The sequence below is a fragment of the Mus caroli genome, unplaced genomic scaffold (genome assembly GCF_978045245.1).
Source record: "Mus caroli unplaced genomic scaffold, Mus_caroli_1 scaffold_8, whole genome shotgun sequence".
NCBI classification, from domain to species: domain Eukaryota; kingdom Metazoa; phylum Chordata; class Mammalia; order Rodentia; family Muridae; genus Mus; species Mus caroli.
In genome coordinates this window covers 86052489-86069762 of record NW_028227263.1, presented here as the reverse complement: position 1 = coordinate 86069762, position 17274 = coordinate 86052489, and the positions used below count along the sequence as shown (strand labels likewise).

The 17274-nt window shown below is 35.3% G+C and overlaps 1 protein-coding gene across 3 annotated transcripts in view; it reads right to left on the bottom strand.

Annotated features, from left to right (window-relative positions):
* LOC115031564 (uncharacterized) overlaps window positions 1-17274 on the bottom strand; it is a 199217-nt gene that overhangs the window by 120033 nt on the left and 61910 nt on the right. For all 3 annotated transcript variants that reach the window (XM_085841685.1, XM_085841686.1, XM_085841687.1), the window contains one exon: window positions 5919-5965. In XM_085841685.1, the coding sequence (XP_085697811.1) occupies window positions 5919-5926 (8 nt within the window). In that variant the 5' untranslated portion in view covers window positions 5927-5965. The remainder of the gene's footprint in view (window positions 1-5918; window positions 5966-17274) is intronic.

Here is a 17274-nt window from a genome sequence, read left to right as displayed (position 1 = left end):
GATGTTCACAGTCAGCTATTGGATGTATCACAGGGCTCCCAATGGAGAAGCTAGAGAAAGTACCCAAGGATCTAAAGGGATCTGCAACCCTATTGTTGGAACAACATGATGAACTAACTAGTACCCAGGAGCTCTTGTCGCTAGCTGCATATGTATCGAAAGATGGCCTAGTCGGCCATCACTGGAAAGAGAGGCCCATTGGAATTGCAAACTTTATATGCCCCAATATAGGGGAATGCCAGGGCCAAAAGAATGGGAATGGGCGGGTAGGAAAGTGGGGGGCGCTATGGGGGAATTTTGGGATAGCATTGGAAATGTAATTGAGGAAAATATGTAATAAAAATATTAAAAATTAAAAAAAAGAAAGTGCAATCTGCAAATTCATCTGGAATAACAAAAAAACCAGGATAGCAAAAACTCTTCTCAAGGATAAAAGAACCTCTGGTGGAATCACCATGCCTGACCTAAAGGTTTACTACAGAGCAATTGTGATAAAAACTGCATGGTACTGGTTTAGTGACAGACAAGTAGACCAATGGAATAGAATTGAAGACCCAGAAATGAAGCCACACACCTATGGTCACTTGATCTTCGACAAGGGAGCTAAAACCATCCAGTGGAAGAAAGACAGCATTTTCAACAAATGGTGCTGGCACAACTGGTTGTTATCATGTAGAAGAATGCAAATTGATCCATTCCTATCTCCTTGTACTAAGGTCAAATCTAAGTGGATAAAGGAACTTCACATAAAACCAGAGACACTGAAACTTATAGAGGATAAAGTGGGGAAAAGCCTTGAAGATATGGGCACAGGGGAAAAATTCTTGAATAGAACAGCAATGGCTTGTGCTGTAAGATCGAGAATTGGCAAGTGGAACCTCATGAAACTGCAAAGCTTCTGCAAGGCAAAAGACACTATCAATAAGACAAAAAGACCACCAACAGATTGGGAAAGGATCTTTACCTATCCTAAATCAGATAAGGGACTAATATCCAATATATATAAAGAACTCAAGAAGGTGGACTCTAGAAAATCAAATAACCCCATTAAAAAATGGGGCTCAGAAATGAACAAAGAATTCTCACCTGAGGAATACCGAATGGCAGAGAAGCACCTGAAAAAATGTTCAACATCCGTAATCATCAGGGAAATGCAAATCAAAACAACCCTGAAATTCCACCTCACACCAGTCAGAATGGCTAAGATCAAAAATTCAGGTGACAGCAGATGCTGGCGAGGATGTGTAGAAAGACGAACAGTCCTCCATTGTTGGTGGGATTGCAAGCTTGTACAACCACTCTGGAAATCAGTCTGGTGGTTCCTCAGAAAATTGCACATAGTACTACCAGAGGATCCAGCAATACCTCTCCTGGGCATATATCCAGAAGATGTCCAAACCTGTAAGAAGGACACATGCTCCACTATGTTCATAGCAGCCCTATTTATAATAGCCAGAAGCTGGAAAGAACCCAGATGTCCCTCAACAGAGGAATGGATACAGAAAATATGGTACATTTACACAATGGAGTACTACTTAGCTATTAAAAAAATGAATTTATGAAATTCCTAGCCAAATGGATGGACCTGAAGGGCATCATCTTGAGTGAGGTAACACAATCACAAAAGAACTCACACAATATGTATTCACTGATAAGTGGATATTAGCCCAAAACTTAGGATACCCAAGATATAAGATACAATTTGCTAAACGCATGAAACTCAAGAAGAATTAAGACCAAAGTGTGGACACTGTGCCCCTTCTTAGAATTGGAAACAAAACACCCATGGAAGGAGTTACAGAGACAAAGTTTGGAGCTGTGATGAAAGTATGGACCATCTAGAGACTGCCATATCCAGGGATCCATCCCATAATCAGCTTCCAAACGCTGACATCACTGCATACAGTAGCAAGATTTTGCTGAAAGGACCCAGATATAGCTCTCTCTTGTGAAACTATGCCGGGGCCAAACAAACACAGAAGTGGATGCTCACTGTCAGCTATTGGATGGATCACAGGGCTCCCAATGGAGAAGCTAGAGAAAGTACCCAAGGATCTAAAGGGATCTGCAACCCTATAGTTGGAACAACATGATGAACTAACCAGTACCCCGGAGCTCTTGTCTCTAGCTGCATATGTATGGAAAGATGGCCTAGTCGGCCATCAATGGAAAGAGAGGCCCATTGGACTTGCAAACTTTATATGCCCCAATACAGGGGAATGCCAGGGCCAAAAGAATGGGAATGGGTGGGTAGGGAAGTGGAGGGGGGGCTATGGGGGACTTTTGGGATAGCATTGGAAATGTAATTGAGGAAAATATGTAATAAAAAAAGAAATGTCCGTTATCATACTAATAAAGATAATTTTTAAAAAAAATTAAGTACTTAATAATGCTGACAGCTAAAGATAGAGTATTCTAGAAATAAAAACAACCAATTGGTTTTCCAAGAGAAAAAGATGATCCTTAAAAGCATACAAGACTAACCTTATAAAAATTATATGGGCTGTATCTATGTTTTCTAAAAATAAATGTGTACCTGTGTTCAGATATATGCATGTAATCATAATTAAATGACCACAAGCAATGTATATGAAAAGGAACAAATAATATTATATTGAATTGTAGGAGACAGTAATGGGAAATAAAACTGTATTGTAATCTCAAAAACAAAGAGAAAATTAAAAATTAAAATTAAAAATTAAAAACATTAAAAAACTCCTTTTCCACAAATAGAGGTAAAATGAATTTGTACTCCTCACCCATCATTGTGGATACATATAACATAACAGTGGACTGATCATGTGGACCCAATGGAGAAGGTAAGGCAAGGACTGAAGGATCTAAAGCGATTTGGAACCCCATAGGCAGAACAACACTATCAACCAACCAGACACTACAAAGGTTCCAGGAATTAAACCAACAATTAAAGAGTACACATGTGGGGACCCATGACTTCAGCTGGATATGTAGCAAAAGATTGCCTTATAGGGCATCATAGTGACCCAGGGTAGGAGAATGCTATGTCACTGAGGCAGGAGTGGATTGGCAGATGTGTAATCACCTTCAAATTGTGTGTGTGTGTGTGGGGGGGGGGTTGGGGCTCTGTTTATGGGAAACTTGGAAGGGTGATAACATTTGAAAAGTAAATGAATAAAATAACAAAAAATGGAAAAAACAGGAAATATTTCAAGGTTAATACTAGGTACCTGTGAGTTTATTTGGGGTATTTTACAGAGCATGTTTAATTTGTTATTTTCAGGATGGTGTGTGCTCAGAAAGAAGCTGCCCAGGAAATCATTACCAAGCAAGGATGATGACTTTCTTAGGGTATAAATGACATATCAAGCTTCAATACTTGTCCTTGGTCTTTATTTTCTTGCCTCTTAAAAGGCTACACTAAGTATATGTAGATTTACCTATGATAAATTGAACATGTGGACACTAGAGTACTAATCTTCTGTCCTTTCTTGTCATTTAATGAAGGGTTGGAAACAAACTTCAAGCCCAGCTAGAGTACCTATTTACTATGTGGCACAGATGATTGACCTAGATGGCTACTCTTTGCCTAAGGATAGAGGCCTAGACAGTAACTTGATCTATTCCTATATATCTTCCTTCTTCTTTTTTTTTTTTTTTTTTTTTTTTTTTGGTTTTTTGAGACAGGGTTTCTCTGTATAGCCCTGGCTGTCCTGGAACTCACTTTGTAGACCAGGCTGGCCTCGAATTCAGAAATCCGCCTGCCTCTGCCTCCAGAGTGCTGGGATTAAAGGCGTGCACCACCATGCCCGGCTATTCCTTCTTTTTCAGATTACATTTTATAAAGATTCTCTTGAGTATTAGACAATGTTAAATAAATGACTCTTGATTTTCATACTACAGTGGTTTACTGAAAGATGAAGCACATTTTCATAGCATTGTCACTGAAAAATCCTTATTGATAATCTGATGGTTTTATTTAATTACAAAGGAAAGGTGAGCAAATGATGAAAGTTAAGAAGTGGACACATGAATTAATAATAGACATGGAATATAATAATAGCTGATAAGAATAAAAAACAAATGTAGAGTATTTTACCATGTATTTCATGTGACCAATGAATACCAGGTGTTTCTTCACTGGAGACAATGACTTCTTTTATCACCAGTATTTGTATAAGTGACACATAAAAATAAACATAAATTTTTACTTCCACTTGAATGGCTACTTAATCTGATAAAACTTTTTTTTTATGTAAAACATTTGTACCTTGATTGAACTTGATGTCAGGTACACCTTAACTGGCACTTCTAAACTGTTAAAAAAATGCAAGTTTCCAAAGTGACTAGGATTTGAGCTTATTGGTCTTTTAGTAGTACCTAAAGCAGATATTTGAGCTATATCCAAATGAGGGTATACTGTTGAATAGGCCTATATTTATATATCCAATATCCTCATCCATAACTCTCAGAAACCTGAGAAACAGAACCTCCTTTTCATTTAGTAAGTAACCAATAGTTAACAGATATTTTTTTACTCCTCCAAGGAACCTGAGAGGTTCTACTACAAAGGTAGCAAATTACTATCACTGTCATCCATAATTTAAAATATTAAAACCTCAACAACTATCTGCTTTTGTATGTGTGTACTTTCTCCCATAACAGACAGAGGCTATTGAAATCTTTCACATATAACTTGTTACATACAACTTGTTCAATACACAATAAATCTTACAAAATTTCTAATAATCATCTCTTTTTAACCACTTTCCAAAAAAAAAATTCCTGCTTGATCATTCAGATGCACATTCCTTTCCCTTGAATGAGCCCCCATATCTAATAAATCCTCAAAGTTTAGTGTTATATGAAATATATATGAACAAAAAGAATATACATGATAGACAGAGCAATAAGATAAATTACTTAGCCAAAAAATATATAGTTATCTATAGAGTTACCAGGACAATAGAGATGAAAAACTGAGTGAACACCTTCACAAAACACTTTTTGTTCTAAACAAATATTAGCAAATCAAAAAATAATGAGATTCCGACATTTAACATAATCCAGGCATGATATAACATGATAGATTCAACCTATTAGCATCAATTGATTCTTCCACACATCAATATTTATATAAAATTCAATGCAGCTGAGCTCCTAGATCATGCACATGAACAGAAAATTAAATTTCATAAAATTACCACAGAAAACACAAGAGCCACATGTTGATATCAAATAAGCACAATTGAAAAAAATATTCAGTGATACTAAATACAATTAAATAACACACATACTATGACTCATGGAAACTGGATGGTAGCTGCAAAGCTTAGTATTATAAGATTCAAATTAAAAACAAAACAAAACAGGAAACACATTTATGAATGGTAACCATTTGACTGGAGTATCTGCAAACTCTGCTTTTAATATCCTTACAAAATGAAGTATGCACGTATGTAAGGATGAATATAGAACTTAGTTTGTTAACAACAACAAAAAAGGAATCCTCACATTCGAATTTGGATTGAAATGTAATGTAAAGCACATGACTCCTTTGATATTAGCAAAATGATAAGGGAGAATAGCAGTGTTTGGGTTTTAGTACTCTCAAAATGCAGTGGCATACAAGTTAAGGTAATTTCAGAGAATGTTCCAGAAAGTCTCGTGGCGCCAAGTGAGAACTGCTGTCCTGACACAAAAACCCTTGGCAGGTCTGATTCCCTAAGGCATATTAAAGAGCAACAGGTCTCCTGTCTCTGTCAGATACTGAAGGCTGACATAATTCTCTATCCTTGCCGATAAAACAGAACGCAAAGGCCGAGTCCTGAATGATAGATCTTAAAACTGAAGCAATGACGAGAAGCAATAACAAATACTTTGCACAGCAAACAGGAGCAGTTTCACTCAGAGCAGGAATGTGAAGAACCATAGCAAGTTACCTGAACATGACGACGTTTTCTTTTCATTTTCTTCTGCACTCCTCCTTCTGGAAAGAACAGCTTGTTGTCAATTTACAACAGGAGCCACATACAAGCTGAGACCATTACTGGAATTTTTTTAATGTGAATAAATTTATTTAGCTGTGGTTGACTCTGACTGGCTGAATATATGTAAGCAAATAGAGAAAAGGTTTGGGACCAATCAGGAGAGAGATCTCAAAAATGATAAAAAAAAAAAAAAAAAAGGCAAAATCCTGTTGTTACCATGGAGATTTTTTCCATCAAAGCTCCTCCATCTTTTCTTCCCTGCTCGCTGCCTGTTGCATCAGAAATTAAAAAAAAAAAAAAAGGTGCAATAGGAGAAATACTATAATATTATATAGTTAATCATCGGTTTCTGGCTCTGATTAAATATAGAGAAAACTGTCTAGTAATGTTTGTGCCTTTGAGCCTGTGTTTGGCTAGTGGTACCTATAATAAAGCCTCCATTTGTGTCTAGGGACTGCTGCTTGTAATCATGGCCTGTTAAATGCACTCTAGAGCTGAACCTTTGTAATCTTTCTGTCAGAAAATCCTGACAAGCTTTATTTGGACATTTATAATACTTTTTTCAAAAATCTATGCACGTTACAATATACAAACAATGCACTTTGATTATCTAAAGCCATAATTGTGTCAATTTTTATCAAGCTATTTACCACATAACTCACTGTGATACATTATAATAATCGTAATCAAATATGAAAAAGTTTATTTTAGAAAAAAACATATCCAAAATCTAGAAATTCTGCAATTTCTTGGTGTGCATACCTCTGTGCAATTTTTTTATGCAGAGAAAATATTGTGTATAATATATAGTGTCTTTTTGTGAAATTATAGAATTGATATTAAGATACCATTATTTTGTAAACATTTAATGTAATATTCATATGTCACATAATGTATTAAACATACAACCTTTACTCATAATACATTATAATTACACACAACATCTATAACTAATAATCCATTGTCACTTAGTCTGATATATTTTTAATACCCACTGAGTTGATTTAACACTGTGATATGTGCTCAGATGCAGAGAGATCTATGGGAGCATAAGTTGCCTCTGTTACTAATCTTTCCTGAAAAATATTAATTTCCCTTTGCAAGCAGTTCATCAAACGCCAACAATTACTACAAGTTTCTTCCATCCCAACTATGACGCCTTCCTGTAAATTTATCCTCATATTTCAATTTTAGATTATGCATACTTGTCTGAAATTTTAAGAGATATGACTGTGTTTATGCTATTCCTCTGTGAGCATCAAATGTGTATCTGGAGACAAGAAGAACATGACTCTCTTACACCATCCATGTTACAAGTGAACCAACTTTCTGACAAAATACACTACTCCATTGAATATACTTTCCAATTAACCTAACTTACATTCCTTTGAGAAGCAGTTATTTGTAAAAACAGGTTCAAATGTATACCATGGTTTTAATTTTGCATTGCTCATTGTTTGTTAATGTGTGAAAATTTATTATTGTTTGATGTGATATATGCTCTCAGATAATAAGGTTTGAATACACATATTCAATCATTAGTAAAAGAATAACAAATGCTAAAAGTAAGAATTATCTTACTCCCTTTTACAGTGTCCCTCTTCCTATTGTGGTTCTGATGGTTTAAGTCCTTTTCAACACAACCCTCTTGGTGGTATGCCCCCATTTAATTCCATTTATTCAAATTCTGGCTTGAGTACTTGTATATATGTCTGTTTGTGTGTGTGTGTGTGTGTGTGTGTTTATTTGTTTGTTTGTTTTGTTCTTGTGTTTGTAGTATGGTGTTCCAATCTTAATTTTTACTACTTATCTACTGTGTAATGTCTGTTATAACACACACTGTGAGAGAAATTTTGAAAAAATAAAGTAAACCTATTTTACTTCATATGTCATATAATGTTATGAAATATTTTTTATAGTAACCAAGTTTTTTTTTTTAAATTTGAGATTTATAAATTTCTTTGTGATATGAAAGCCATATATAACACTCTAGAAAGAGCCAAAGACCAGAAAAGAAAATTGTATACAACCTCATCCTCAGCCAAAATCTTTTTACTTTTGATAGCTGTTTGTGAGAAATTGGTTTTTCTTAATGGAATGAGACTGTGGACATTAGCCATGTTTCTGGGCAGGGTTCATGCACAGGAGTAGTTATTCAACATGCACTAAAATCCATTTTGTGCATTTAAAAATAATTTTCCTTTGACAATTATTTTTAGAGGGAGAATCCATATTAATATCAATATTTAGGTAGGAGGAAGGATCTGGGAGCATTTGAGGAGACAAGTTTATATGATCAAAATATATTGCATGAAATTTTTAAAATAAATCTATGTGTAGGTCTAAAATGGAGTAGAAAGTATCTGTGATATTAAGTCTTCTGTGGGCTGTATTTATATATAATTATTGATGAGATGTTACTTGCACTTAGAAAATGTCAACACAATTTTAATCACAAATACATATGAAAATTAAATAGTATAATAAAAGTTTATGTACTTATCTACAATTTCATAATAAATATTGCTGAGATGTTACTTGCATTTTGTAAAAATCTCAAGTCAATTTTAACCACAAATATGTAAAAAATTAAAATATTATAAGAAGTATTTATGTAATCTTTTCTACAATTTCATCATAGTTTCCACATATCGTTGTTTATATTTTGTCTGTTATCCAAATTTAAAATCATATATTCTGTTGTAACTCAACATATCAACCATAAGATACAAGGCAAAGTTCTACCTGCTAACTCTCTGAAACAGTGTAATTTCTAACTCTCTTTATGCCCACAAACAACCTTTAACTATCATTTAAAGAAGAATTAATATTAAAAAATTTGCAGCACTAGGAATCAAATTACTATAAAGGTTAACCTTCACAGAACTTACAGTGGTCTGTCTAACCCTGACTGATAAATTCACAAAACATGCCATTATAACAAAATTTAGACAGTATTGCAGATGTGAGCAGAAAGATTATAATATCTTGCAGAATAGGACAGTTTTTTTTTTCAAAATTACTCTTGTGTAACATACACAATCTGCACTGAAAAACACAAAACCATAGGTACCTACAAAGATTAACAATGTCACCACAATCAATATTATTGCATTATCTGCATAGCAAGGGAACCTCCAAATTCAGTACAGTGTTTCAGACATCTAAAGCTGTATGCTATCAAGAGATAAACATCTATAAGGAAGATCACTTCAGTTTGTTATCTAACAGAAAATGGTCAATAGTAAAAGCACATATTCAGATAACTAACCCTATATATTGATCACATTTAATTTTTGTCTCAAAAATGAAGTTTTGTATATGTGTACATGTGTATATAACAAGTAGTGAAAATTTTATGAACATGAAAGTGACCCAATAAAATATGTGGTTGTATTTCCATTAGCAGAGATAGAAAGACTGTCTGACCCTCTACTTAACGTTCAAATTTATATTAACCTATGAAGAATTTTACCAATGTTCTTTCTGGGAAACAATTGAGATTATTATGCTAACTTAAGAAAATAGGCAATGGTCTATTTACTGTACTGTGACTTGTGACACAAATATTGCAACAGAGAATCTTTATCCAGCACAAATCATGGCACTAGCATAGGTATAGTGATGAGCTCATATTTTTTTACTTCCTTTGATTATCTACTTAAGCCTTTGCTTGTGGTGACATGAAGCTAGATTTGAGTTGCAAAGAAACTGTAGGAACATAATCATGCTCATGTTCTCTCATTTACTGATGGGTCGGAAATATAAAAAAACAAAACAAAACAAAACGAAAAAACAAACAACAACAACAACAAAACAAAACAAAACAAAACAAAAATCATCACCATGTTAAACTTGAGGGAGAAAATTTAACAAGTCATCCCTCATATATAAATAATTATAGACAAATAATCCTTACTAAGTTAAGAGGAATCAATACTATTTGGGATAGAAGATTTCATCTACGTCCACTTGGTGAGCAGTATATATATATATATATATATATATATATATATATATATATATATATATATATATATATACATTCTATGGTGTGACTCTATCCAAGCAAGTGAAAGACTTGTATAACAAGAAATTCAAGCCTCTGAAGAAAGAAATTGAGGAAGATCTCAGCAGATGGAAAAATCTCCCATGCTCATGGATTGCAGTGATTAATATAGTAAAAATAGACATCTTGCAAATATAATCTACAGATTCAATGCAATCTCCATAAAAATTCCCTCTCAATTCTTCATAGAGTTAGAAAAATGAAATTTCCAAATTCATTTAGAATAACCAAAAACTCAGGTTAGTGAAAACTCTACTCAAAAATAAAAGATCTTCTGGTGGAAACTATCATCCCTGACCTCGTTTAATATTAAAAGTGATAGTGATAAAAAACTGCATGACATTGGTACAGTGACAGGCAGGTTGATAAGTAGAATAGAACTAAGACCTAGAAATGAAACCACACTCCTATGGTCACTTGATCTTTAACAGAATAGTTAAAACAATCCAGTGGAATAAAGAAAGCACTTTCAACAAGTGGTACTTGTTCCACTGTTAGTCAGCATGTAGAAAAATGCACATTAATCTATTCTTATGTCCTTGGACAAATCTCAAGTCCAAGTGGATCAAGGACCTCCACATGAAACCAGATACACTGAAATCACAGAAGAAAGTACAGAGACCGATTTGGAGCATAGACTAAAGGAAAGACCATTCAGAGACTGCCTCACCTGGTTATCCATAACATATATAGTCATCAAACACAGACACTATTATGGATGTCAAGAAATGCATTTTGACAGGATACCAATGTAGCTGTCTTTAAAAGGCTCTGCCAGAGCATGACAAATACAGTCAGATGCTTGTAACCAACCATTGTTCAGAGCATGCAGTCCCTAATGGAGGAGTTATAAAAAAGCCTAAAGGAGCTGAAGGGGTTTACAACCCCATAGGAAGAGCAACAATATTAACCAACCAGACCCCTTGATATCCTAGAGAATAAACCACCAACCAAGGAGTAATACATGAAGGGACCCATGGCCCTTGCCCCATATGTAGCAGAGGATGGCCTTGTCATTTAATAAGTGGATGGAAACAAACTTCAAGCCCATAAAGATTAACCATTTATCAGTATGGGCAAGATGCATAATGATACTAGATAGCTACTCTTTACCTTGGAATAGAGATATAGACAGTATCTTGATCCATTCCTATATCTTTTCTTCCTTTTCAGAACATCTTTTATCATGATTCTCTGAGAATTAGAGGGTGTTAAGTAAATGACTCATGATTCTCACATGACAGTGGTTTACTGAATGCTGAAACACATTTTTCATTGTGTTGTCCCTGGAAAATCCTTGTTGAAATCTGCTCTGTATTTTTTTTTTAGTAAAATTAAAAAGTGAAGCAAATGATGAAACTTAAAAAATGGACTCCTGAATTAATAGACATGGAATATAGTAATAACTGATAAAAAATAAACAGAATTATAGATGATTTTCCAAGAAACTACATTTAACCAATGAATACCAAGTGTTTCTTCACTGGAGACTATGAATTCATTTTCCACAAATATTTCTATAAGTGACCCATAAAAATAAACATCAATTCTTCCCTCCACCTGAGTGGACATTTAATTCAATAAGAACTTCATTTCTATGTAGAACACTTTTACCTTGATTGAACTTGATGTCAGATACAGTTAGAGTGGCACTTCTAACTGTGAAACATGCAAGAATCATAAGTGACTAGAATTTGAGTTTCATGGTCTTTTAGTGGTATCTAAAGAGTATATATGAGCTATCTCCAAATGAGGGTATATTTTTGACTAGTCCAATATTTATGTGACCCAGCTCCAAGTAAAAGACTATCAGAACCCTGAGAAACAGACCTTCTTTTTCATTCAATATAGCTATGTGAACAATAAATTTGATAACAGATTCTTTTCATTTAGAATCCTTCCTCCTAGGAATTTAAGGGTAAACTAAGAAAGAGGATAGCGTTTGAAATGTAAATAAAGAAGATATTTAACAAAATAGGAGAAAAGGGGAGGGGAGGTGGCCCCAGCAAAGGCACAAAGTGGGAGGGATCCTGTTCAAGGGGAGGTCCAAAGGCCTGACACTATTACTTAGGATCTGTAGTGTTTACAAAAGTTTGCTATCATGACAGCACTATGGAAAACCCAAAAAGCAGCTGAAAGATTCAGATGCACATATTTGCACTAAACCAATAGACAGAAGCTGCTGACTAGTGTGGTTGAATTAGGGAATGGCTAGAAGAAGCTGAGGAGGAGGACTACCCTGTAAGAGTACCAACAGTCTCAATTAACCTGGACCACTGAGATGTCTCAAACACTGGACCACCAACCAGGCAGCATACCCCAGTTGAAATGAGACCCCCAAAACATATATAGCAGTGGATTTCTGGGTCAGGGTTCAGTCTGAGAACATGCACCTATTGTTCAAAACATTGGAGGCCCCAGGAAGTTTAGAAAACTGGTTGAATGGGTTGTGGGTGTTGGGACATACATGAGGAGACAGGGGGTAGGGAGGATATATAGCATGTGGAACAGTTGGAGGAGAGACCAGGTGGAATGAAATCTAGAATGTAAAAAACAAACAAACTAATAAATAAATAAAAGACAAAAAAGGAAATATCAAAATAGACACCTGAATTAATAGACATGGAAAATAGTAATAGTTGATAATAATAAACACAAATGTAGAGGATTTTAACTGGTACTACATTTATACAATCAATACCAGGTATTTCTTCACTGGAGATTATAACTTCTTTTTTCACAAATATTTCTATAAGTGACCCATAAAAATAAACATCAATTCTTACCTCTACCCAAATGGACATTTAATCCAATAAAAAATTTATTTCTGTGTAAACACTCATTCCTTGATTGAACTTTATGTCACAACAATTGGCACTTCTAACTGTGAAAAATGCAAGATTCCAAAATGACTTGGATTTGAGCTTAGTGTTTTCCTAGTGGTACCTATAGAGCATATATGAGCTAGCTCCCATTCAGGATGTATTTTTCACTACTCCTATATTTATTTATCCAAGCCTGTCACTCAAAACTATCAGAGCACAACCTTTCTTTTCATTCAGTCAAGATATGTAACCAATATACTTGATAACAGATTTTTATACCTTTTTTTTTCATTTAGAATCCTTCCCCTAAGGCAACAAATTAACATCACAGCCATTTACAATTTAAAATATTAGGGCCTCAACAAATACCTGCTTTTATACGTGAGTACCTTCTACCATAACAGGCAAAGGCTATTGTGCTCTTTCCCATTCAACTTGTTAGGCATTACTTGTGCAATATTTAATAATGCCTCCAAAAAATCTAAACATCTGTCTTTAACCATTTTCAACTAAAATATTCTGCTTGGTCATTCAGATGCACAATAATTTCTCTTTAATATGATCCAAAATCTGATAAATCTTCAAAGTTTAGCATTATGTTAGATACATAAAGGCAAAAAGAATATATATGATGGACAGAGCAATATGACAAATTACTTAGCTTTACCTCTATAGTTAACTATAAAGTTACCAGGACATTAGAGATGATAAATTTCATAAGAACTTTGAAAGGAACACTTTCTGTGCTAAACAAATGTTTAAAAGTTCAAAATTAATGAGGTGCCAAGATTAAATATAATCCAAGTATTATGTAGCATGATAGATTCAACCTGTTAGCATCATTTAACTCTTCCACAAATCAATACTTAGATAAAATTAAATGCAACTGAGGCTCCGGGATTATGAACAATAACAGAAACTTGAATTTTATGAAATTACCACAGGATTGACAAGAGCCACAGGATGATATCTAATAAACACAATTGAGAAAATTTGTGCAGTGAAACTAAATGGTGACTAAGACCAAGAAATACACCTAAACTACAATATATAATATGACTCATGGAAAATGGGTGGCAGTTGGAAAGCTTAGTATGCTAATATTGAATGTAAAAAAAAGAAGAAAATAAATTTTGAATGGTAACCTTTTTTTCTTTGGAGTATCTACAAACTCATTGCTATGTATGTCCTTAAAGAATGAAATAGGCAGATAAGTGTGAAACATAGAACATTGTTTTTACAAACAAAAAGAATGTAAACCTGATGTTAAAATTTGGATTGAACTGTAATGTAAAGCATCTGAGACCTGTATTGGTAGCAGGAGATAATAAGGGAGCATTGCAGTATTTTGGTTTAATACTCTCAGAGTGTAGTGGTCAGGTAATGTCAGAGAATGTTCCAGAAAATCTCATGGGGCCAAGTGACAACTGCTGTCCTGATATAAAGTTACTACACAGATCTGATCCTCAAACTCATAAGGAGCAACAGGTCTCCTGTCTCCGTCAGACACTGAAGGCTGACAAAATACATCATGCTTACAGATTAAAAGGAACTCTAAGGCTGAGTCCTGATTGATAAATCTTACAAGTGAAGCAATGACCAGAATCAATAAAAAATACCTTGAACTGCAAACTGGATCAGTTTCATTCAGAGCAGAAATGTGAGGAATCATAGCAAGTTACCTGACCATGATGACGTTTTCTTTTCATTTTCATGTGCAGCTTTCCAGACCAAAACTCCTTCACAAAAAAAGCAGCCTGTTATCTATATCCAGCAATAGCGTGGCACAAACTGAAAGCTACTCATCAACCAGGAGCATTACTGGAATATTTTATGTGCACAGATTTCTTTGGCTGAGGGTTACACTGACTGGCTGAGTGTACATAGGAAAATAGAGAAAAGGTTTGGGACCAATCAGGAGAGAGGTCTCAAAAATGCTAAAGAAGACACAAATCCTGTTGTTACCATGGAGATTTTTTCCATCAATAGTCCTTCATCTTTTCTTTCCTCTTCCTGCCTGTTGCATCAGAAATAAAAAAAAAATTAAAGATGGCATAGAAGGATAATGACTATAATACTATGTGGTTATTCTTGGTTTTCTGTCTCTTATTAAAAACAGAGAAAACTGTCCAGTAATGCTTGAGCCATTGAGCATGTATCTGGATAATAATACCTATAATAAAGCCTCTATTTGTGTCTAGGGATGGCTGCTTGTACTCACTGACTGTCAAATGCACTCCAGAGCTGAACCTTTGTAATCTTCCTGTCCCATATCCTGAGAAGCTTTGTTTATTTGGAAGTGTATCACAATATTTCATATATTCATGTACATTTCAACTTACAAACAATGCTCTTCAAATATCTTAAGGCATTCTCAGGTACATTTTCATCAAGCTATTTACTACATAATACACTGTATTTTACATTATAATAGCAAACAAAAATGAAAAGGAGTTTATGTAAGAAAAGAAATATCCAAATTCTAGATACACTGCAATATTTTCTTTGTGTGTACATACATGTGTGTGATAAGTGAACCAACCTTCTGACAAAGTACACTCCAGCACTGAATATACTTTCCAATAATCCCTAACTTACTTTCCTTTGAGAAGCAATAATTTATATTAATATGTTCAAATGTATAACATGGGTTTAATTTTGCATTGAAAATTGTTTATTAATGTTGATTGTGAAAAATTATTATAGCTTGAAATTATATATGTTCCCAAATAATAAGGATAGAATACAATCATTCAAATATAACTAAAAGTATACCTCGGTCTGACCAGCACCAAGGTAGCTAGGGCGCAGGGTTGGCTGACACCCGCCAGCTACCCACGACACCCGCCACAGGATCTTGAGACTTCTGGTGAGTGGTACACAACTTCTGCTCCAGTCCAATCGCACGGGACCTGAGACTGCTTTGGTTGGGGAGGCAGAAAACCGGCCTGAGTAGGGCCACAAGCCTCTTCTGGTCTGACCAGCAACGGGGTAGCTAGGGCGCAGGGTCGGCTGACACTTGCCAGCTACCCACAACACCTGCCACAGGATCTTAAGACTTCTGGTGAGTAGAACACAGCTTCTGCTCCAATCCAATTGCGCGCAGGACCTGAGACTGCATTAGTTAGGGAAGCAGAAATCCGGCCACAAGCCTCTTCTGGGCTGACCAGCACCAGGGTAGCTAGGGCGCAGGTTCAGCTGACACCTGCCAGCTACACACAACACCCGCCACAGGATCTTAAGACTTCTGGTGAATAGAACACAGCGTCTGCTCCAAACTTTAAACAGAGACAACTATAACAACTAACCCCAGAGATTACCAGATGGCAAAAGGTAAACATAATAACAGAAACCAAGATCACTCACAATCATCAGAACCCAGCAATCCCACTTCGCCCAGTCCAGGGCACCCCAACACACCGGAGAAGCTAGACCTGGATCTAAAAGCATATCTCATGATGATGGTAGAGGACATCAAGAAGGACTTTAATAACACACTTAAAGAAATACAGGAGAACACTGCTAAAGAAGTAGAAGACATTAAAGAGGAAGCACAAGAATCCCTTAAAAAATTGCAGGAAAACCAGACCAAACAGGTAGTGGAATTGAATAAAACCATCCAAGACCTAAAAAGGGAAGTAGAGACAATGAAGAAAACCCAAATTGAGGCAACGCTGGAGATAGAAACCCTAGGAGAGAAATCTGGAACCATAGATGCGAGCATCAGCAACAGAATACAAGAGATGGAAGAGAGAATCTCAGGTGCAGAAAATTCCATAGAGAAAATCGGCACGACAATCAAAGAAAATACAAAATCCAAAAAGATCCTAACTCAAAACATCCAGGAAATCCAGGACAAAATGAGAAGACCAAACCTACGGATAATAGGAGTCGATGAGAATGAAGATTTTCAACTCAAAGGACCAGCCAATATCTTCAACAAAAGTATAGGAGAAAACTTCCCAAACCTAAAGAAAGAGATGCCCATGAACATACAAGAAGCTTACAGAACTCCAAATAGACTGGACCAGAAAAGAAATTCCTTCTGACACATAATAATCAGAACAACAAATGCACTAAATAAAGATAGAATACTAAAAGCAGTAAGGGAAAAAGGTCAAGTAACATATAAAGGCAAGCCTATCAGAATTACACCAGATTTTTCACCAGAGTCTATGAAAGCCAGAAGGGCCTGGGCAGATGTTATACAGAAACTAAGAGAACACAATTTTCAGCCCAGGCTACTATACCCAGCCAAACTCTCAATTACCATAGATGGAGAAACCAAAGTATTCCACGACAAAACCAAATTCACACATTATCTTTCCACAAATCCAGCCCTTCAAAGGATAATAACAGAAAAAAACCAATACAAGGCCGGAAACCACGTCCTAGAAAAAGCAAGAAGGTAATC